The 25351-nt window shown below is 32.4% G+C and overlaps 2 protein-coding genes across 2 annotated transcripts; one reads left to right on the top strand and one right to left on the bottom strand.

The window, feature by feature from the left end:
• The first annotated feature begins 5384 nt into the window (after nucleotides 1-5384).
• LOC140973318 (cation/calcium exchanger 4-like) lies at nucleotides 5385-7567 on the top strand. Its single transcript, XM_073436013.1, has one exon. The coding sequence runs from the start codon at nucleotides 5536-5538 to the stop codon at nucleotides 7438-7440; it is 1905 nt and encodes a 634-aa protein (XP_073292114.1). The 5' UTR covers nucleotides 5385-5535; the 3' UTR covers nucleotides 7441-7567.
• A 7477-nt stretch (nucleotides 7568-15044) lies between these two features.
• Nucleotides 15045-16718, bottom strand: LOC140972064 (two-component response regulator ARR14-like). Its single transcript, XM_073434534.1, has 4 exons — nucleotides 16556-16718; nucleotides 15796-16257; nucleotides 15557-15633; nucleotides 15045-15482 (listed from the first exon to the last, which is right to left on the bottom strand). The coding sequence occupies exons 1-4, from the start codon at nucleotides 16716-16718 to the stop codon at nucleotides 15045-15047; spliced, it is 1140 nt and encodes a 379-aa protein (XP_073290635.1).
• Between the last annotated feature and the right edge of the window lie 8633 nt (nucleotides 16719-25351).

The raw sequence follows: 25351 nt of genomic DNA, 5'->3' as shown, positions 1-25351 counted from the left end.
GCTAAGAAATAATTATGGTGATTGAGCCCGATGTTCCAGACAAAGTAGACGACATTGACGGAGTATCTTGATACGCTTCGTTTGATACGTGTGATGGAATAAATAAATGATTAGTAATTAAAGTGATTAAAAAATAAGAGATATAGATTAATATTATGGTGGGATAAGTAACATGTTGTTTGATATAATTTTAAAATGATGGATTAATTTTGTAAATTTTATTGTAATGATCAAAATGCACCAAGTGCTAATTAAATATATATTCTTAAAATAATTGGTAAATTATTTATTAAAATTAATTTAAATATATTCATTAGAAATAAATTTGTAAATATGCATTTACTTTAATAATTAAAATAGCAATAATATTTGGAATGTTAAATAAAATTTAGTAATAATTACAATATTATTGTTTTTTAAAATAATTATAAATATTCTTAAAATAATTTGATAGATAATTAAATATTTATAATTATAATTTATATTTATTAAAATTAATTTAAATATATTTATTAGAAATATATTTGTAAATATGCATTTAATTAATAATTAAAATAGTAATAAGCAAAGTTTTGGAATAAGAAATAAGAGGAGAAAAATGTAATTTGATGAGTGTTGATAGCATATCCCACTTGTTTTATTAGATTAATAATCAAATAATTATCCATAAAATTGAGTCTTAAATCGGATCAAAATGATTATTAAAGTATCTTAAAATTTTAACCAAACATTATATAAATGTTTGATTATTTATTTAACTTTATTTAATCCATCCAATCTAACACACCCTGATAGTTTGGAAAATATTTGACTTTGTCATAGGTCGGTCAATTATTTTTCTGAATAAATAATATTATGGCAAAAACTTGTGTGAGACGGTCTCACGGGTCGTATTTGTGAGACGGATCTCTTATTTGGGTCATCCATGAAAAAATATTACTTTTTATGTTAAGCGTATTACTTTTTATTCTGAATATGGGTAGGGTTGACCTGTCTCACATATTAAGATCCGTGAGACGGTCTCACATGAGACCCACTCTAATATTATTTATTAGTTTATCCATTGTTTATAGTCGCTATAGGCTACAACTTTGATTGTTACACATCCAAGAACAGGTTGTCTACAAGTAATATAATTTTATGAGTCTAAGTGTCGTATCCATAAAGAAATTAAGGAAATTACAAGCCCAATATAATATCAATTTTTTTTACTTTTAACTATCTAAGCCTTAAATGATTATTATTATTTGTTCAAATCTTAAATTAAATAGTCAAAATTAGAGGATCTATTCTTGATATTTTAATAAAGTTAGTATTAATCAACATGATTGGAATCCACTTGATTAAATTGTTCCAAAATAATAATTACCTTTATTTCTGTTTTTATATATATTATTTCTTTATTTGTTATATTATATACGCTAAAACTTATAATATTATCAAATATTTATTATGTTATATAATTGAAACACCAAATCAAGGTTCCTAATTTAAACGGTTGGTAAAACCGAGCTATCGTTTAAATGGTATAAATAATTTGGTGTAATATGTAACAACAATAAATCAAAACTTTCAGTTATAAATGGGGTATAATAATTCTTAAGTAAGAAAATAAATATAAAAAAATAAATAAATATTAAATAACATAAAACATAAATTATTATCTTTTAATTAACTTTATTATCATATCAAGAAGTTCACTATTTCGTATCAACTTTGGATTTTAGCTACTCATGAGGAACTTTGAATATGTAACTTACATGATAATTTTATTGAAGTGAAGAAATTAAAAAATAATAAATAGATAAAATTATGAATTTAAAATTTTGTTCATAGAATGAAAGATGTCCAAGTATCGCAATAAACATCTATTAACAGGCATATTTGAGAGACAAAAATAAATAAAATATTTATATATATATACACACTATTATATAAAGACTCTGCCACCTAGACGACACCATATTTTGTTTTCTAAATTGTTGTTACACCAACATTTTTTCTTAAAATTACCATAATTTATTTTCAATATTACACTTCTCAAATTGTACTATGACCGCTCAGTAATTTCTATCGGGTATATATTATGTTTATCATTATGACATATGAAATGACTTGTTGTATTTATTATAGTATAAATGACTTATTTCTAAGTCTCGCTTTTTTTTTTCTTTTTTTTTAATCATTGTTATGACTTGCTGTGAACTTTTTTTTATTTTTTTTATCTTTGCTATCACTTCTTTATGTGATTAATATTGTTTATCGTTGGTTCATGAGCAATAAAATGATGCTAAACACTATTGGTCCCACATACGGTAATTTGAGATAATAAAACCCGAAAATAAAGAATAAACTGGACACCGATATTTACGTAAAAAACCCCTAAAAATTATTAGGGTAAAAACCACGGGCAAGATGAAAAGAATTTCCGCTATAATATTTTACGGTGTACAACCCACTCACTGTATTTCCAAAGAGAACACACACTCTCTTAATACAGGAGAACAAACACCTCACAAATATTATAGAATGTTATAAGATGAGAGAAAACTCGAAGAAGGGATGATTTCAAAATGAAAGGGGGAGCTCTATTTATATAGCCTCTGTCAGTATGAAACTGCGTTTAAAACGCGTAACTTCCGTCTGATTTTTATAGTCAAATTTGACAACTCAATTATCAAATTGAATACACCTAACTGGCCTCATTTTGTTCCTGCCGACAAACACGCGATACTTGGGAGTGGATCATGTTCCCAAGAACACGTCTCAAGGTAAGTCCTAAACCCAGTACTTGGGTGGTGAGATATATTGTGACTTAATTTATTGTTGTGGCTCTTACATAGTCAGCGGTTTAGCTTTCTCGTAGGGCTTGTAGTGCCTCTTATGCTTGGATCATTTCTACAAACTGCACGGGTCTATGAAATTTTAATTAAGTATTCGCTGAATGGAGATGTATTTCTTAAGCGTATTTTCCCAAGGATCGTGGCTCGACAGACTCCTCTATGCGTATATATGTTTTGGACCTTTCCAACAATTATCTTTTAGGGTGTTTTGAGGGTTTCTTGGCTATTGATTTCTTGAATTTTCTATGGCGAAATTTATGCTGCATTATCTTGTTAGCAAGTCGTGGTTAACACGGGAAACTTCGTGGATAGCTTGTGTACACTGTTGTACATAGATTTCCCCATCCTTCTAAATTATTGTAAATAATTAAGCCGCTGTCTTTGGGTAATTTTTGTTTATCGAAACTGATGGAGAAAACACCGAGTCAACTGCTAAAAGATTCCAATGGTTCCGGGAGGTAGTTTTTTTAACCATGCAAGTGCACGTCCTGATACAGTGATTCGAAAAATTTTGTAGTAGACATCATCTTTTATGTCGTACAAATATGCTTTCGCATAAAATCTATTCAAGAGATCTCGTGATCGCCTGTTCAATTGTGTCACCGCTTCGGCTGCTGCATGGGCAGATGCCTCCTCTAACATGGTTTTCAACGCTTCTCGTGTGATCTGCATCCCAGGCACTGGTCGGGTTACAAGAGGTGAGCGTCTATTGCCAACAACATTACGAGAGGTATGTGATTTAGTATTCATTCTCAAAGACTAGGTGAACATGTTCCCAAAAACGGTGTCAAATTGAGGTAGCCAAAAGTGTAATTGTTTGAATTACATATAGAGATCAGAGCAGGAAGATCCGCATGGTTCTTAAACGGGTCTAAGTAGCCAGTAAATAAAAACTTCGTGCATCATCGCCTATTTCACGAATAAACGTCAGAGGCACCGAAGTTTGACTGACGTAGACATTTCAAAACTCAAGTCAGAGAATAACTCAATGTCATTTGTTAGAGAGCTGATCAAATAGGAAAAATGAGTGTGTATGATAGTGAGGGTGCTTTTTTTTTTTTTTTATAGATTATTTAAAAGTTTCGAACGGACTTGAGCTTTTGTAGGCGGAGTGAGTTATATAATTAAATTGAGTTTATAACACATAAATACTTTTAAAAAATTTGCGGTTTAATAACTCGCAAATGACATCAGCTGGTTTAGCAAATAAAGCCAAGATCTCTACCAGTCGGGTGCAACAGACAACTAGTAAAAAAAAATTTCTTAAGTGCGGAAAGATTCTATTGGACTCAATGATATAAAGACCAGATAAATGAATACACAGATTTGTTTTTGGAAGTTCGATAACTGAATCTTTATATGTCTCTCGTTCCTCAATTTTCGAAAGCTCTATTAGAAGACTTTGATTTATACAATCTTGTTGTACTAACACACTCCAACTAGTCACACCTTTAGTTAAAACACCGAACATATGCAATCACTTATGACGATAAGCCCTTACTATCTACAAGTCAAATAGACTACAAGCCTGGTGAGCATCTGCTATCAGTCAGACGACAAGCTTGGTGATCAAATATAGCTTCTTCATTCGTTCTTCTTCATCTACCGAGTCGATCAATATTGAAAGTTGAGTTTGCGTGTAAAAACTACACAAACAAGTTGTTGTAGGATGAACACATTGATCCTTGATTATCTGATGTAGACACTGAATTTGTGTTCTGATGCTCAAAATGCTCCATGGTCGAACATATACGTCGGCGAAGTGTGGACACATATTTGGTTGCATCTTTGTTACGGAGGATAGACATCCATGATAATTCGAAAATGTTCATGTCCTGTTGCAAAATGGGAACCGAGAAGGGGGCTTAGGTGCCCCCCTCAAAAATGGCAGGGGGCTTGCAATATGTCCAAACCGAACCGAAATTATCGAAATCGAACAAATCGATTTTTTTGGACCAACTGATTTTAGCCATTTAAATCGAATAAATCGAACTGATAAAATATTGGTTATTTCGGTAAATTTTTTAAAAAAAAACTATTTTTTTTAACTCTTTATCTAATTTTATTAAATTCAAACACTCAATAAAATAAAATAATAAATTGTGAAATAATTATAATGATTTAAGATATATAATAATAAAATTGGACATTTATTTAAAACTTAATATTTTTTTTAGATATGTTTAAAGTTCAATACAAAAAATAAAAATTATAAAAGATCAAGCCCAACAGTATATAAATATCGGTTTAATAATTTTTATTATTTTGTTTTATATTTAAAATTGAAATCGATTAAATGGATTATTTTTAATATGTACAAGTAAAATAGTGAAAAATTTATGATTATTTATTAACTCAATAACAGTTTAACAAAATTTTTTTTTATATTTTAATAAAAAGAAAAAACGAAATCTTATTTTAAATTCGTCTCAAATCTCAATCCAAGCGCATTTATTTTCTTTTTCATTTACACCTTTTGGCCTTTTGTTACATGATTTTTAAACCCTAATTTCTTTTTGGATTGTCGAAACCGAGGTAAGTTCAATTCTGTATGGTTTACTATTCTTGTTGTTTTTAAAGACCAGGGGATTTCTTAGCTGATGAATTGAAGCCTGGGTTTTTCACTTTGTAAATTATGTTTCCACGTTAATGTATTTGTGTATGCCAAATTGGGGGGTTTGAATTTAGGAAAATGAGGCAATCGATTGGATTTTACAGCAGAAAAAGCCCTCGAATTCGAGGGGTTTTTAACGCATTTTGTACCCTAGTTTTGATTTTCATGTTCTACAATGGTGGGATTATGTCAAGAGGTGTAATTCCTTTTGGGATGGATAGGGTCTCGGTGATTCGCAGGGAAATTGTAGAATTAAATATTGATTCTCCAGTTAATCTGAATGGCTCCGATTATCTAGATGTAAAGAAACCTGAACTCTGCGCTGGATTGGTTGATCACAAGGGCTATAATAGTAGTTGCGAGTTCTTGAAAGCTCACCCTCAGTGCAAGTCAGGAGGGCTCTTAGATTACACGAAGTTTTATTATTGTGATTGTGGCGAGAGTGCGTGGACATATCTCATGTTGGGTGTTTGGCTTGCTGCATTGTTTTATCTTTTAGGAAACACTGCAGCTGATTTCTTCTGTTGTTCATTACAAAAGCTTTCGAATTTATTGAAGTTTTCTCCTACTGTTGCCGGGGTTACTCTGCTGCCTCTAGGAAATGGAGCTCCTGATGTGTTTGCAAGTATTGCGGCTTTCGTGGGGACTGGTGCTGGAGATGTGGGCCTTAATAGTGTTCTTGGAGGGGCTGTCTTTGTAACTTGCATTGTTGTTGGGGTTGTTTCCCTTTGTGTAGCCGATCATGATTTTCAGATCGATAAGAAATGCTTTATAAGAGATATATTTTTTTTTATGGTTTCAATAATTGCCCTTTTGTTGATATTGGTTGTTGGTACTGTGAGTGTCGGAACCGCCATTGCTTTTTTATCTATTTATGTGGTGTATGCCATTGTTGTTGCCGCAAATGAGGTTCTGAGGGAACAAGCTCAGAGATTGAAATTGGATGCTGTCACTCCTTTGCTTCCGGTAAGAGGAAGTATATTTTCTCAGGGAACTCAAGAGGATGAATCCATGTTTAGCCCGTTGCTTGATCTTGAAACCGACGATGATGGAGCTCAGTCTCATTCATCCCTCCCACAGTGGATGTGGGCCTCTAATGTTGCGATCTACTCAAACCAAGTTTTGAAGATTCCTGATGGCGATAAATCTTTGTGGGGTTGGAATGATGAAGACTTGGGAATGGAATACCGAGCTTTCTCTTGTTCGAAGCTATTTGCCCTGTTGGAGTTGCCTTTAACAGTTCCAAGACGACTCACTATTCCGTTAGTGGAGGAAGAGACGTGGTCAAAGTTTTATGCTGTTGGCAGTGTTTTGTTGGCACCGGTTCTCCTTTCATGTATATGGAGTGCACAAGACAATGTAAGTTCTCAAAGTAGAATAATCGGCTATCTTCTGGGTGTTGCAGTTGGATGCACGCTTAGTGTTCTTGCATATAACCACACAAGATCAGATCACCAACCCCAGAAATTCTTACTACCTTGGGTTTTAGGAGGGTTTTTTATGAGCATTGTCTGGTTTTACGTGATTGCAAATGAGCTCGTTGCTTTGCTAGTAGGACTAGGTGTCATTTTTTGTATCAATCCCGCCGTCCTCGGTTCGACTGTATTGGCTTGGGGGAACTCGATGGGTGATTTGGTTTCAAACGTTGCATTGTCGATGAATGGAGGGGATAACGTGCAGATTGCCATGTCGGGATGCTATGCTGGTCCTATGTTCAATACGCTTATTGGATTGGGCATCTCAATGCTTCTTGGAGCCTGGTCTGCACAACCTGGTTGGTTAAAAATCCCACGAGATACGAGTTTGTATTATACCCTTAGCTTTCTCATGTCAGGACTTGTTTGGGCACTCGTCGTGTTGCCAAGGAATGGAATGCGTCCTAACAGGATGCTTGGAGCTGGCCTTATCACAATTTATTTGATATTTCTCTCTTTTAGGGTGGCTACTGCATTGGGTTTGATTTCGTTTGCTGATTTTAGTTGACATAATGTACAGACAGCCTTGAATATTCTTCAAATGTATCTTTAAAATAAAATGTAACACGTGGTAATGGATGTTTTTCATTATAGTCCGTGTTCGTGTGGAATACATGTTTGCTGTGCTTTGCTCCCATGCTCCTAGTAAAAATCATCTTTTCGGAAACAAGGGATATTAGAATTATATAATATCTTGATTTTTTTCCTCTTATTGGGAACAAATTCTCTTCGAGTGTTCTTGAATTCTTGTTTTCTCAGTTGGTATTTGGTACCGGTCATGTTTGATGGTTACGCTAAAGTTTTGAATGAGTTCCATCTATTTTCATGTCCAATGTGCAGCATTAACTTAATTTGAACCTCCCCTTGATTGTCCAAATCTTTGTCTCCTCATATATAATCACAACACATAACAATAAATGTGACAGATTCGGATTCGACGACATTCTTCAATATATCAAAACGAGTCTTTCTAGCGTGCTTATTTATGTCTTCATCTCAAATTTATCTTGCATAAGCTTAGAAAATTTGTCACAAAGCTAGGGGGTTTTTGGAACTAAAGATAATGTCATCAATATTTATTTGTACAAGTAGAGTGTTGTCTCCCTTAGTGAATTTAAAGATAATCTTTTCTACAGTTCCAATAATATTATCAATCAAGAATTTGGACAAGGTATCATACCAAGCTCGAGGAGCTTGCTTCAAACCGTAGATTATTCAGCTTGTATAGTTCCAATGATAAAACCACAACGTACAGCTTGTACACAAAATTAGAACATGAATGATTAAGAAATCCAGGCGGTTTCACAATATAAACTTACTCATACAATAAAGTATTCAACAAAGCAGATTTAACATCCATTTGATAAACATTAAAATCCTTAAAGACAACAAATGCAAGAAAATTTCTGATAGCTTCAAGTCTAACAACAAGAGCAAATGATTCATCAAAATCAATAATATTTTTGTGTCTACGCCCTTGAGCTACTAGTCAAGATTTATTTCTTACCACCAAGACACTCTAATCTAGTTTTGTTTTTACATACTTATCTACTTCCAATAATATGTTGATTAACCCGTATGGGCACTAAATTTCGTACTTTGTTGTGCTCAAACTGGTTAAGTTCTTCTTGCATAACATCTATCCAACTAGAGTATGTTGAAACCACATCTACTTTCTTAGGTTCTAGTTGAGAAATAAAATCAGCAAGAGAAACTTTTCAAGCATTTTTTTTAATTCTAAGAGAAGAGACTATGTTACCAATGACCATCTAAGGTAGATGATCTCTATTTCACTGGTAGCTAGGTCCAAGAGGACCTATATCTTGTGGTTGAGTGGGTTGTTCATCAAGATCATCAGCTATATTCTCCTCTTGAATACCGTCCACATGTTTTTCGACCAATGGATCTCCTCGTCAATGATCTGGTCCAATAGGAAATCTTATTCTATAGATGGACTGGATTCGGATTGCTTCAACATTTCTTTGCAAGTCAATCTTGCAAACACTTTTACCATCAAGATTAGTGGCGTCCAGCCGGTTGCTCAAATCATGTACATTGATCTCCTCTTGAACTAGACAGAAAAAGCTTCATAAAAAATAATATAACAGTTTCTTCAACAATTAGTGATTTTTCTGAAAAATGTACGATGTATACCATGTCATTTTCTTTTCGATATGTTTTTTTTCTCCCCCTAACATTGAGAAGATTCCCTCATGAAAATGACAATCAACAAAACGTGTTGTATACATGTCGTCTGTCTGAGACTCAAGATATCGAATGATTGACGGACTATCATAACCGATAACATACCAGAAGAATACGTTTTTTCATAATCAATTCAGGCCTTTGAGAAAAACCTGGTGCAACAAGTCGAGCTTTATATCTTACTATTTCATTTTTCTCATTTCGCTTTCGAATAAAAACTCATTTGTACCCAACAAGTTTTACACATTCAGGTGTAAGGACTATAGGTCCAAAAATGTTACATTTATTTAGATAATCCAATTCAACCTAGATGACGTCTTTTCATTTTATCCAGTCATGTCGATTTTCACCAAAAGATTTTGGTTCATGATCTTCATTGTCATTTATGATGTCAAATGTCACATTATAAGAAAACATCTCATCAATTTCTTTTATATCTTTTCAGTTCCATATTTTTCCATTATTAATATAATTGATAGAGATTTCACGATTCTCATCAGTTTGTGGTTCTAACAGAACATTTTCATCATCATGTATTTTTATACCAGAACTTCATTCTCTATTTTTTGATCACCGTGTTTTTCTATACTTTTTTTTCGAGGATTTTTATCTTTGGAACCGATTGGCCTTCCACACTTCAATCGTTTTATAACATCATGAGTGTCTTCAATTTATTTATTTGGAATTTAAATTCGAGCAGGGGCATTTACATCATGTATATATGATTTAGTTACCCTTTTTGTGTTTGCAAATGCATCTGGTATTTGATTTGTCAATCTTTACAAGTGCACAATTTGTTGTACATCTTTTTCACATTGTTTAGTTTTTGGATCCAGATGTAACAATGGTGATGTATACCATGTAATTTCTTTTTTGATATGTTTCTTTTCTACCCCTAACATTGGGAAGATTTTCTCATTAAAATGACAATCAACAAAACGTGATGTAAACATGTCACCAGTCTGAGGCTCAAGATATTGAATGATTGACGGATTATCATAACCGATATAAATTTCGATCTTTCTTTGAGGTCTCATTTTTGTTCGTTGAGGTTGTGCAATAGGCACATAAACCATACATCCAAAAATTCTCAGATGAGAAATGTCTGGTTCTTTATCAAAGGCAAGCTGCAATGGAGAGTATTTATGATATGTACTTGGTCTGATGAGAATTAACAGAGCAGCATGTAAAATTGCATGTCCACATATAGAAACAGTGAGTTTTGTTTTCATAATAATTGGTCTAGCAATCAGTTGTAGATGTATGATCAATGATTCAGCTAATCTATTTTGTGTATCTACATGAGAAACATGATGTTCAACAATGATTCTCATTGACATACAATAATCATTGAAACTCTGGGAAGTAAATTCACCAGCATTATCAAGTCTAATTTTTTTGATTGAATAATCGAGAAATTGATTCCGCAATTTTATTATTTGAGCAAGTAATTTTGCAAATGCCACATTTCGAGTTGATAATAAACATACATGTGACCATCTGCAGGGGACATCGATCAATACCATAAAATATCTAAATGGTTCATATGGTGGATGAATTGGCCCATAAATATCACCCTGAATACGTTCAAGAAATATGGGTTATTCAGTTTTGGATTTTAGCTGTAATGGTCTTATAATAAGTTTTCCAAGAGAACATGCTTTACATTGACTTATTTATTTTGAAAGATCTTCTGATCTTTCAGCGGATGAGCATTGTATTTTCTATAATTCTTCGCATCATTTTTGAACCATGATGTCCTGATCGATCATGGCAATTGATTAATATTGAAGAATTATACACTACCATGTTTGATTCAGTTGGACTTATATGTGTATATTGTAATCATGTATGGAGCATTGGTAGTTTTTCAACTACATATTTATTTCCTGATTTATATGTGGTAAAACACATATATTAATCATTTCTTTCATTTATTGTCTGAGAATCACACCCATGAGAATATATGTAATTAAAACTCAACAAATTTTTTTCGATTGTGGTGAATACAATACATCATTTATAAGAAATTTTGTACCATTAAGTAACAAAAAATGTGTTTTACCACAACCTTTAATCAAGTCTACAGGATCTGATATTGTATTCACGATTGTTTTTGTTGGTTTTAGTTCCAAGAAATATCTTTTATCTTGGAGAATAGTATACGCTGTATCACTATCAGGTATGCAAACTTCCATAAAATTAGTTCTTTTTTTAGCTTTGTTCATAGCATTTTTCATATTTGAACTTCAAAAAAAATCTGCAATGAAAAAAATTTATTGACAATACATATGTAATTTATTGAAAATATAACGCATATCATAATTATACAACAAAACATTAGCATATGAGCACATGAAAAATAAAATATTTTACATTTCTATTACACCCATATATTGATCATTTTCATATAAATCATTCAGAAAATCTGCAGCATCAAAATGAGTTGAATCACTCAAACGGTCACTGTGTTCAGCGAAATTGGTCTCTTTTTCTTTTCATTTTATTGATTCTTTATATTGCTTACAAAGGTACTCGAGGGCTCGACAAATACTAGACCAATGTCTTGGAGTGCCGAATCTAAAACAAAAATATCAAATCGTTTTGAGTTATTTTCATTAACACTTATGTTCTCATGATGCCTTTTTAGTGGGTGGTTTCTGACGTCCTTTTGGGAAGAGTTATAGAAATAAATATCTCGATTGTTTTCAAAACCACGTCCGCGACCACGACCACGACCACGACCACGTCCACATCCATGACCGCGACCTCAATTTCGAACTCGACCAAAACCTTGTCTTTGATTTTGATTTTGGTTTTCGGGTTTAAATTCATTTTTACTTACAACATTTAATTCTGGAAATACTGTTGATCAAGTGGGTCGGGACTGATTATTTCTCATTAGCAGCTCATTGTTATTTTCCGCCACAAGAAGACATGCGATAAGTTCAGAATATATTGCAAATCCACGCACTCTATATAGTTGTTGTAGAGATATATTTGATGCTTGAAAAGTGAAAAATGTTTTTTCAAGCATTTTCGATTCCGTAACCTCATGTCCACAAAATTTAATTGCGAGATTATTCGATACATTTCCGAGTTGTAATCACTGACTTTCTTAAAATCTTGGAATCTTAACGTATTACATTCATCACGGGCGGTCGGAAGCATAACTTCCTTTATATGTTCAAATCTTTCCTTTAATCATTTCCATAAAGCTGTGAGATCTTTTTCAATGAGATATTCGCATTTTTAATCCTTCATCAAGATGACGACGCAAAAATATCATAGTTTTTGCTTTTTCTTGTTATGATGAGATATCATTTTCTTTAATGGTCTCATTTGGACCCAATGACTCAAAATGCATTTCTACATCGAGAGTCCATGAAATATAATTTTTTCTCGTAATGTCGAGCGCAACAAATTCAAGCTTTGCCAAATTTGACATGGTGGTACTATAAAAATAACAATGCATTTTATTAGTTAAGTTCTAAATATATTAATATGACAATACAAAGTAACAGATAAATTATAACTACAAGTATTTTAAAAAATAAAGAAAAAATGCGAGACATATATTCTCTGCTAAATACAAGACTAGTGAGTATAATAACCAAAATAACCTTGAAAGAACCATCATCTTCTTCTTCAAAATTTTTGATGAAGAAAATTTTTAGGGAGGAAGAGTAAGTTTGGAGTGATTAAATGTGTTCGTAAAAGCATATTTATAGAGTAAAAACTAGTCGTTTATGACTCTTAATGACTGTTACAAAATCCTAAAAAAATAAATGTATGTATATATAAATTTTATGTTAATAATATGATGTATATAATATTAATCATGTTTAAATGATTATGTATATCACATCACATTATTATAATTAGGTGTCAGAGATTACTTTTATATAATATAGTGACATTAAACAAATATATATATTTATCAAGCTGATAACGTGTTAAAATTAAAAAAAAAATTACGGTAAAAATAAAAATCTCAAACTGACAAAATATATTAAACTACATAATTTATAAAATTTTCTCCAATCAATTGTGTTTTTCTTCACAAATTGAGAGACCTATTTATAGAATTTCTTTGGAAATAATCTAAAAATAAATACATCATTACATACATCATCGCAATGTAATTTTCAATATTTACAATTCTTATTGTCAACATTCAATAATTTCAACTCTTATTTTCAACCAAGAGTATTTTTTTTATAAATATATTAGATATATATAAAATGATTCGTTTATCCCCAGTTATGCTTATATTATAACATTTTGGGCCCCCAAATGTTGGGCCTAAGGCACAGGTCTCATGGACCTCGTCTCAGGCCCGGCTCTGCCCTTAAGCCCCCACAGTTGCCAACAGACCAAGATAGATACCGAGCAAGAAACCCAACGAGCCAAAAGGAGTTGGTCATCCGCAGAAGCTACGGGTGATTCCAGAATACACACATGGGATGATAATTAAAACCAGCCCTATAGTTTCTTGGTTGAGAAGTGACCAGCAAAATTAGTAAGAGCGTTAGGTCAAATTTTAATATATCAGACTTGGAGTAGGAGTCGTTCCCACATAAATCGATAAGAATTTAGATTGCTTAACTTAAATTAACTAATTCAATTAAATTGGATAAAGGAAAATAATCAATCCAAATAAATCAAAACTACGAAAATTTGCCAACTAATTCTAATGGTTAGTTAATGACCATGGAATAATTCTAATTCGCAGAATGACACCAAACTCCACGTTTTTGATACGTGTTAAATTACAATTAATTATCTAACCGTCGTTCAGTCGTGGTAATATCCTATATATTAAATATATATTTCAAGAATTATTTAACAGCTCAATTATTATTTTTAAAAATAGAGTTCATTATTTAATTGAATTACATTTAAAAGCATTAAATTGTCACTAAGTTTCGGTTTTCACATAAAATCGCTTACTGAAACTGAATACAAATTCTAGTTAGTTTAATCTCAATTATTAGAATTACAATTAATTATCAAATAATATTTATTAAATTTAAATATGCCGCGGAAAATTGATTTAAAATACTTTAAAATGGATCTTATGATCAGGAGATCACCATTAACGACGACCGAATAAGAGGTTGTAGGTATACATACACTCCATGACCCAAGCAACTAATTGCAATGGAAATCCCAAGCCAGATATAACATACGTATGGAGGGGAGGGAGCTTTCATTGGTTTGACGGTTTCTCTATATATTGTTTTATTTTTTTGCTCTCTTGTACCTAACAGCGTACTCCGATCCGGCAAACTCGTGTGAGTTTTCGACATTCTGTCACACTTGAAGTTAATACTCACCATGCACGCTGCATGCCTGTTATGGAAAGTAAAGTACTGATTGAAAAATCTAAGAATGTAGAGATGAAAAGAATCCGAGTTTCAGCAATGTCTCATCATTATTCAATAAAATTTGAACTTTTTGTGTCCAAGAAAATGAAAACGGAGGACTGAATACTCTCAAACCAGTCCTTTATTATAAAATTCTTGCATGCAAGCTGTAATATCGCTGCATACTTTATTCAAATATTGTTTCTTAAAGAAGCAAATCTAGTTATTCTCATTGTCTTTGGTTTCTGAGCCGTCTCTCTCGAAGTTTGTCGCCTCTGAACTCCAATGGCATCTTCCATCCATGCCAGCTGGAACAACTGAATTCTGCATAAATAATTATAATAATATATATATATATATATTAATAACGGACTATATATGTATATAAAAACACAAACACATGCATGCTTTGAGGTTTGATCGGTTTTAATAACATTATTGCTTCACATTTGTGATTGTTTTTGTAAGAAATATTAATTCAAATTGTTAGAAAAGTTTTTTGGATATTTAGGATTACTCTTTCATTTGATTAATTAGTTCAAATTTGAGTAAATTTAGTTGAGACCTGCTGTGGGTAAACTTGGTTCAAGTGATATGGGCCTGCCCCCAAAATCTGAGGATTCATCACAGGTCCTTGTGGCACGCCAGAGAAGTTCTGCATCAAGCAATCCATATCTGTAAAGCTAAAGAAGTCATCAGATGGATGCCTCCTGCTGCCATGGGATTTGCCATTCAGGCCGGGCTGCGGTGGATGCTCGTATGCTGCAGGCGGAAGCCCCATTTTTCCATTCTCAGCCTTATCCGGGGTCTCGGTTTCAGAGCTCGATCTTGGTTCAGATTCTTGCTTAGCCAACTGGGGCATCGACCCAAATCGCCTTGGCTTGTAGTTGGGCATATTGAGATCCGAAGACGCTTGAGGGGAGTTTTGTTGGGACTTCCTTTCATCCGGTGATCGCCAATTGTCATTCCGACATTTCTAGGTGTGTAAAATAGAAAAAGGTTAGATAAAGTGATCTGTAATCTGTCACTGCATGCACACTCGGGACAAACCTGGAGATGACTAGCAACTTGCATTCTTGTCAATCCAGGTGTATTCATTAGATCAAGAATCTCTTTCGGGAAGCATCCTACGCATTGAAATATGTCAACAACACGTGAATTTAAGTCAATATTATAGTAATAATATATTTAAAAGAATCGATATCTACAAAATTTATTTTACCGATATAAAAAATTTCGAAACGATTAAAAACTGGCGTGGGAACCAAAGAAAAAGGGCAAAAACTTACTTCCTTCACCAAGCGTCCTAACAGCATCCATAAACTTCGCATGAAGATCCTGAGTCCACTCCGTACACACCTTTCTCCTAACCTTATTAACCCCAAGCATATGATTCTCCCGACCATATATGCCATCCTCGCGCCAACTACCCTTTTGCCCCATTAACTTCTTGCCTAATTTACCCTTATTGTTCATCATCATCATGTTGCTGTTGTTGCCTCCATAGTTATAGTTATGACCGTTATAATCTTCTCCGTTGTAGATTTCCATACCTCGTACTTTGTAATTACCCGCGGCTGCTGCTGCTTCCGGAAGTCTCTCTTTTTCACGAACCATTCGGGTTTTTTCCTTGAGAACATATTGCCACAGGCACCTCAGGATCTCAAGTGTTGCAGGTTTTTTGATGAAAAGGAAGGCACCATTCTCCAGAGCTTTCATGGCCATGAACGCGTTATCGTCCGCCGACATTACTTGAAAACAGCAAAATGAAAATCATATTTTTTGAATGAAATGAAATGAAACTATATATAGAGAGAGAATCATTATGATGATTATAAAGTTAAGTACACACACACACATACTTACAAATGACTGGTAAATCCATGTTGACAGAGAGTTGNTATATATACACACGCACAATTTTTTTATATTTCATCACATCCAATAGGTGAGTGACACATCATCGGTGCTCACATAGGTGTGCAGCATATCAAAACTGTGTGTGTGTATAGATTTGCTTTCTCCAACATTAGAATTTAAATTGTGTACCTCGATAGGAGCACATTTCCAGCATCTTAGCAGTGTTCATGAGTGATTCAGTCTCATGATCCACAACCAACACATGAATCTCATGCACCATTGCATGGAATGAAGCCATTGGAGTGCTTATTCCTTCATTTCCCCAAACGCCACCAAAATCCCACATAGCCATGATCTCCAAATAATTTCTCTACACAAGAAATGTAAAACAGTTGATCATTAATTATAGACATAAATCTAAATCTCCAAACATTATAAAATCTAGAGATTCGAATATATGTATGATGCATAAAGCGAAGATCAAAAGGTTATACAAATCGTTATTTTTAATAAAGATCTTTCTGATAACGCTCTCGGCATGATCGGTTTGCCGCGAGATCCTTATCATAAAAGTCATTAATTTAAAGCGAAATGTGAAATGAAAATGAGTGAAATCAATTCAAGGGAAAGGTAGTGTACATTTGAGTACCCAATATAACTAGTGATGCAAGATTTAGAGTGGGGATTATAGAAAATCGATGGGATGTATTTATAGGAGCCAATGCATGGCTGTGTGTACTCTTCATTGTAGATTATGCAATGTGTATGATTGACTTTGGAAAGATTACGAATTTCTGTAATTTACTTTCCTTTTAAAAGCTCGATTTTTTTTAATAATACAAATAATTAAATTCTGTATAAAAATGGGGTTTCTGACCAAATTCCAGTCAACATTATACACAACATAGGAAGTCTTTAAATGCTCTTATTCATTTCTCTTACTCATTTTTTGGTGTCAAGATTATGTATGAATTATTACATAATCTTATTTGTGGACTGATAAGTAGGAGACAAGTGTCAAAAGTCAAACCCTAATAATAACTAAAAGAATAATATTTATTAAACATTATCAGAAATTATACTTATAACTTTACAGTAAAAAATTATTATTACAATATTTCTTATTATTAATTATTTTATGTCATAAAATATCTACTTATAAATTTATGAACATGTTAATCTGATAAATTATATTGAATTCATTGTTATAACTGAATCAATATCTTTGGACAATTAATTTCTTTTACTTTATTAGTTAATTTAATTATTTTAAAATAATATAATATTATAAAATTATATTTTATACATAAATAAATTATTAGGAATTAATTTATTATAAATAATTATTATTACTTTCGATATTTTTGAGATTTAAACCTTAAGAAATATTAATGTTTACATTATATATTCGATACAAGTTAATTAGATACTACGGTGGGGTAGTATCACCGTTGCAAGTCGAACATATGTTAAATTCTTTTATTTAATTTGTAGTGTTCGACTGTTCGTTACGATTATCATAAAAAATAACTATAACGGTTATTATCAGGAGTCGTTGGGGTTGTTTCGTTTCATATATCTCCGATTAAATGTTCGGCGATATATTCAACAAATAAAGTTGATTAATAAAGTATTTATTACATAATTAACATGAATAATAAATAATTTTAATCAATTTGAAATCTAAATATTTTTTGTTAATTAAATTAAATTAAAATAAATGTGGGAGTAAATTAAAATTAATAATCCTAGTAAAATCCTACTTTATTCCTTATAATAAAACATGTTATTTTTATTTTGGTAAAATAACATGTTAATATTGTATCCAATATAGCTTTCCTGAAAATTATACCATCATGCTAAGTGGTTTCTGAAGCGAGGAACTGGCCACTACCTGACGTGAGTTCTATGATTGGATGTCGCTTTAGGGTTCATACATCATTGTTGGTATACAAATATTCTTATATACTAGTGTACCAACGCACGCGTTGCGTGCTTGTATAATATTTTTTATAATTCATTTGGTTTATAATTAAATGAAGATCAAAATATAATTATAAAAAATCTTGAGGAACTACACTGCAATTTGAATATATAAATTTAAAAATAAAGAGAAAAAGAAAGAAATAAAAAAATGATCCAGTAAGAATTGAACATATAACTTAATGTCTAAAAAACAGAAACTCTATCCGCTGAGCTACATGTAACTTACATTAAAATTTTAATATTTTATTAATATATATAATTATTAAAACAGACCATGACACGAAAAGTTAGTTACTCTAAGTGTCTCAAACTTAATAATATAGTATAGATATTGTAGTATGATATTTCATTAAATTAATTCAAATAAATGTCTAAAATACATTTTATTCTACTGTATGAGTCCAACGATTTGGGTTTCACTTTTCATAACGTACCCTTCATTGACGTCTAGCTATACAAAGAAAGTAAACTTTTTTCAAAAAAAGTTCGTGTCTATCAAAGTAACCTTGTCCGAACGGGTTGCATCATGTGACGAAGGTTATAACCCAAAAGTTCATTGTTTATCAACTCCTTGTAACAAGTGATCATTTAGGTAATCGAATTTCTGCATATGTTTTTGTTTTGCCATAAATATTTTCCAGCCCATTTCATTTGGAGCAAATGATTTAGATGGCAGTAAAAATTTGATCATGCCATGGTTCTTGATTGCATGACCAGTAAGTGGAGAAGGGGGGAGTAATTAACCGTAAAGTTATGGAAATAAAAGGAGGAGGATGGTTAGCAAACGGCATCAGTAGTCAATCATCTACAAAAAATCTCCAGACAAAATCTGCAGAATATAATTTCTCTAGTTTCCAGTAGGAAAATCATCTTAGTTAGCTTGCAATTTTGTCAATTTCTTTGTTCACAGTTCCTTTTAGTATTTTAGTTTCAATCCTTCAACTTTATTTCGCATTCCCTTTTGTACAAAAATGTTGGTTTTACGTTCGTAATGACATAGTTTGTATTCATGTTGTTTACGAATTTAATGTCCTAGCGGCTTTATATTTCATTTGGTATCTAATCGAGGATATTAGAACTAATGATCAAACCGGGTATTCAAGACCAAAGTAAAAAACATTAATTGTAAAGAGTGGGGGAAAATCCCGGTTCAACCTCAAATGTTAGGCCCCTTTCTCGGTTTAGTCCTAAATATTTCAACATTATATTCCAAACATTTCAAAAAAATGCCCGAGTTGATCCTTACGTCTATTTGCTGGTTAAAACTAATGGGAATGGCTCACGTGCCACTCACACCCCGTAAAAGCACAAAATTCCAAATACAAATCCTTAATTTCATTTCTATTTCTCCAACGTTGTTCTTTTTTCTCAGCACCACACAACCGAAGAACTCTTTCTTCTCTCCAAAAAGAAATGGGTGTTACTGCAATTTTGGAATGAAATCAACACTACAGTTGCAATAGGTATTTACCTCCGGCTTCCTCTCTTGTGCATTTTTTCTACTTGGATTTTGAGAATTATGTAGAATTTTAGACATGGGGCTTTTTAAAAAAATTCGCACGACCCAACATCTCCCCAAGAAGTATAGAAATGTGCTTCATAGGAGACTTGAACTCATGACCTCGCTCTGATATCAATTGTTAAGATCAAATGCTTACCATTAGGTCAAAAGCTATAGTTGTTAGCCAAGACGCAACTTTATTTATTTATACTTGTGGCAGTGTAGAATGCACCTACTTGGGTGCTAATAGGTCGGGCTGTTAGGCCTATGAGTCCAAAGAGGTACGTGTCTATCTGCTAATATTGTCTCGTATCCCTTAGAGATCAGTCTTACCATTTCTATACTGTCGGTCTTATCCTCAATAGATACAATATTATCCGATAAAATACGACGTCACTCTTTTACGGTTCACCTAGCCAACTAGATCAAACGACACAATGTTACCAGCTTGACGCACGAGAACTTCTCAGGAAGTCACTCATTTTAGTGTTACTCTTACTCATGCAAGCTTAACACAACATAATTATTCGAAAAGAAACATAGTTTGACAAGATACAGAGGAGAAAACGTATACATAGGATAATAACATGACTCCACCAGCCCCAAAACATGTCATGTTGCTCCTCTTAAACATGTTTTTCGTTCTTGTCTAGGAAGGGAAACACTCAGCAAATGGAGCCCAAACGAGCATAAAAAATACATATATTCATATTGATGATTTTTGAAGGGCATGTCGAGACAGAGCATAATATAAACATAACATAACATATAGTGCTGAAATTCATCTTGTTTTCTATTTTTTTTACTGATCATTACATTATTTACTCCTCTAAAGGGGTGATGTCATATAACGATTTTATACCTACTGTATGTGAGTCATATAATTTCAAAACTTAGTTCAGAATTCTGATACCATGTCAAATTCGATTCCTAACAGTACCTTAAACATAATATTAGAAAATGATCATGAAATGAAGGAACGTGTTTAATCGAAGTTTTCAAAAAACAGAACAAGGAAATCCTTATATGTGTATATAATCTTTAAAACATAAGATCACTTATTGTTTTTTGATCAAAACATGGAGAAAACTTGTTGTTGGTTCTTCGAAAATGGCCTGAACTTGGATAGAACCTTTTCTTGCAAATATTGTTGGAATCTCCAAATTGGACAACACTTTCTTGCTCAAATTTGGATGGAATTTCTTCTTGGAAATAAACATAAACTGGGCTAAAAAATATGAAGAAAATTCAGCCGAATCTCGCCCTCTTCTTCTTGTTGTTCTTGCTTGAAAATATGGAAAACACTTGGACAGAAATCGTGATTGAAAATGATGCTATGGTAGCTCGAAAATATGGAGAGAAATGTTGTGTTTGGTGTGATTTTCTTCAGCTTTGGGGTGGTAATAAGGAGGGATTCTGAATGGTTTTAAGCCTGCAATAATCAACGTTTAATGGCCTTAAAAAACCATTATATAGTTGTTACATGCAGACCAAAAAGCTGTTAACATTCAGAAATAAAAGGGCTGAAATTCTTGATCAAAGAGGCTATTACAAGATGTTTAAATTCAGATGAAAAGCCTTTTCAAATTACGAGAATGAGGATTGTTGGTTGTGCATGAAATTCAAATTTTTTTTGTGCCAAAAATGAGGTGCAATTTTCTGTTACATGTTTGGGTGTTCCATGCAAATTTGGGTCTTCACAGTTTTTATTTTGAAAATGAGGGGTTTTATAAAATTTCAATTTTGCTGGAAAATTTGATCACAATGAAATTTCAAGGCGTTATAATTTGAGTACATTTGGATTTCAATTTTGCTAGAAAATTTAAATTCGAAGTTTTATTGAGCTTTATTTATTTGAATTTTTTTTATTTTACCTTGCCATTGGGAATCTCGTGCATTATAATGTCTGTATATAAAGGACGGTGAATCTCTAACTGATGAAGTAATTGTTCTGTGTGTTATGAATTTCCCTTATCTAACAGTTAAATATATGTTCATAATTTTGTGCTTAAGTGGAGGGCTAATGGCCAAGATAATTAATCATTCACTGGAGATCACTCCAAATTATGGTAATTTATAGTTTACTTTGTTATATAGAAATACATTCGAATGTATCGGTTTTTACCAATGATTTTATGTGTTTTATGTTTAGAGAAAATGAGAAAATTCGTCAAGATTACAGTTAAGTTATATTACAATGGACAATTCCAAGCTTGTGGTGAACACAACGAATACATCGGTGGAAGCGTTGGATATTTCGACTTTGTTGATCTTGATAATCTAGGAATGATCGAATTATGGAGATTTGCAGAGGAAGTTGGATTTAAAGAAAGATATTCTTTGAAATTTGGCACAAATTTGGAGGAAAACTGGAGGAGTTCATGTTTTGGAAACTGATGAAAATGATCTGAATATTAGAAATCATATTCCAAAAAACGACGAGATTGAGATATATATAGAACACCTTGAAGCTTCAATCATTGAACTTAGAGGCCCTGAAATTAGTGACAGTGAGTTGTTAGAAAATGAAATACTCCAAAGTCGTCTTCAGTTATGAACCAAAAATGTTGTAGATGAAAGAAAAGTTTCAAATGAGTTCGTACAAGATGATGAGGATGATGCTTGTGAAAGCGAAGATGGCTTTAGAAGAGTTCGTGATTCTGATGATGTGGAAAGATTAGAATATCTCACATTTGGTCCAAAGAAGGAAAATGTAATTCCAGATTTAAAGCTTGAATTCATACATTTTCAACTCGAAGAAAGGAGCAGAATTAATTTGCAATCGAAACTTATTGCATCAATCTGGGAACGACAATGAATTTCATGAAGGATGAAAATATTAGTCTTTGGGCACAATGTAAGTATGATAGATATACACTGATGATTCATGTAGCAAAGATGAGTAATGATAGTTGTTGGCAGAGAGAATTTAATATGATGATCACAATAATTTCTTTAGGATTTAAACAACAATTATATCAACTCAAGTCGGTTAGGAGAGAGTCTGGCCGAAACCTATGTGACAAATCCTAAATTGGGAACAAAAGAATTTATAGAAGATATTTGCAGAAAATTCATATGCAATGTATCGAGAAAGGTGGTTTATTCAGCAAATATAAAGGCACTGAAGTTGCTGCAAGGGGCACATGAGGAATTTAGAAAGACAAAGAATTATTGTGCAGAGTTGAATAGATCAGACAAAGGGGCCATAATAATAACCATAACGGTTATTATCATGAATCGTTAGGGTTTTTTCACTTTACATATCTTTGGTTAAATGTTTGAAGACATATTTCGAAAATAAATTTGATTAATTACATATTTATAACTTAATTAACATGAATAATAAATACTTTTAATCATTTTGAAACTTAAGGGTGCATTTGGGGATATAGATTTGAAATATATATGGATTTTGATTATAGTTTTGTTGTTTACCATGAAATAATAGATTATATCTTAAATACATATCTTACTTATTTAGACATTAGTAATACAAAGTAGAATGTGTTTAAAACTATATCATTATTTGTTGAACTTAAAATCCATAATAATTAACATGAAATATTATATAAAAATGTATGAGATTGATTTGATGTTTGACTGGTTGCGTAATGTGATGAAGATAAAAAAATATTTGATCAAAATCATTGTTAGGATCGGGTTTAGAGTTTAGAAAAGAATGTGAATAAACTCTTGAAGCTCTTTAAAAATATTTGCGCTTGGGATGTTTCTCAATCCGGACTAAACAGCTATTAACTATAAAAGTTCTTTTCTCGATTGGATAGATACTACTGGACCAATTTAAATTGTTTTTCAAAGTGCAGAAAGGTCCGACTAGATCTGAATAATAATATAGTCAAGTGATTAAGAGTAATGAAAATTGGAAAGTAATAAGTGCGGTAAAGTAACCAACACAAGAGATTTTATGGAAGTTCGAAAGTTAATATCCCTTCTTCCACTTAAAAAAAATAACTAGAAAACTTTGGTTTTACAACAACTTGTACAAACCTACTTCAATTTAGAACTTATCATTTGCCTAAATTGAAACTCATAATACAACTCAAACAAAATACAACTATAAAATATTTGAATCATGCAATTCAACATGTCAACACTATTGACAATTAGTAATGAACGGCTTGAGAAGTTGTGAGAAGCCATGGTTGATTCTTGATGATCTGTAATAAACTTGAAAAGTGAAGACAAATGAGCGGTTTGAGAATATGTTAAGTAAGGGTGCTCGAAGATTATGAAAATTGAGAACTTGTAGACTTGTAATGTTGTCTGAGGGCTTAAAATGAAACAAAAAACTCTTAATTTATAGTTGCTCTTGATTCCAACGTCCAAATCCTTGCAACATTCGACTTTTTCTTTTTTTGATGCGAAAGAAACTTTGTTTCTATTCTTACTTGATTCATCGTACACTGAATTAAATTATTATTGGCTTCTTGCCAAAAATGGAAACAAACGGCTCTGAAAAGTTGATAATTATGAGAGAGAAGACTGTAATAATTCTCTGTCTTATTGAGACACATTCTGATCTTCTGATAACATTGTTTCTTGTATTTAATTGGTCAAAAAGATGTTTTGATATAACAAGTTTGTAAGATTGCTTTGAACTTTTTAAAGTCTACCTTGAAGACCAAATGCACTGAGTTTTGAAAACTCCAGTTTGGGCTTGAAAATGTTTGGTTTGAAACTCAAATAATTCAGCTTGAACACCACGACTAGACATATCATCTGGTTGAGCACTTATATGATCAAGCTTAAGAAATCTTATTTTAGAAGGCAATGCGGCTAGGATTCTTGAACTCCAGCTCGAAACCTGTATACACATAAAATGGTTGTTGGACCCCATAACAGTTACATACTATTTGTTATCAAAAAACTAAGGATTAAAAGATAATGTATTTCATTAAGTTAATAACATTTTTACAAAATAAAAGTATTAAAAGACTATTACACCTGCGTAAGCTATACTAGTTCATAAACCGGCTGTTGATCACACTTCCATCGGCACTTCCACCACCTTGGCTCTTTTGGTGTTGATCTTGAATCTTCTTCCTCCTCCTATCTTCCTCAACCTTTTTCTCGGCCTCTTCCTGCCTGTTCTTCATATCCTCATTCTTCTCATTTATTTGCTTTATCTCTGTTTTCTCTTCTTCTTTTTTTCTTTATATCACCACGCTGCGCATAATCTAATATTTCTAGCAACTTGCTGTCAATGGAGTTTGAACGTTGGCGATTATAACTTCAAGCCTATTCTGTGTTTGAGTGATTTGAACAGAGAGAGATGCAAAGGTATTATTGTTGTGACTCTTGGGGGGCAACTATCTTGTCAAAGAATGAGGCCATAGACTTTTGAAGAGAGATAACTTCATCCAACAATTGTTTCATAAAGTTCTTAAAGTTTTTGGTAGATAAGGGATACACAAAGCACGTATTTAGTGAAATACACCTTTCCTTTTTAGTTCAATATAAATATACCTTTTTTC

This window comes from Primulina huaijiensis, chromosome 3 (genome assembly GCF_012295235.1).
Source record: "Primulina huaijiensis isolate GDHJ02 chromosome 3, ASM1229523v2, whole genome shotgun sequence".
Taxonomy (NCBI): domain Eukaryota; kingdom Viridiplantae; phylum Streptophyta; class Magnoliopsida; order Lamiales; family Gesneriaceae; genus Primulina; species Primulina huaijiensis.
This window is presented reverse-complemented; position numbering and strand designations above follow the sequence as displayed.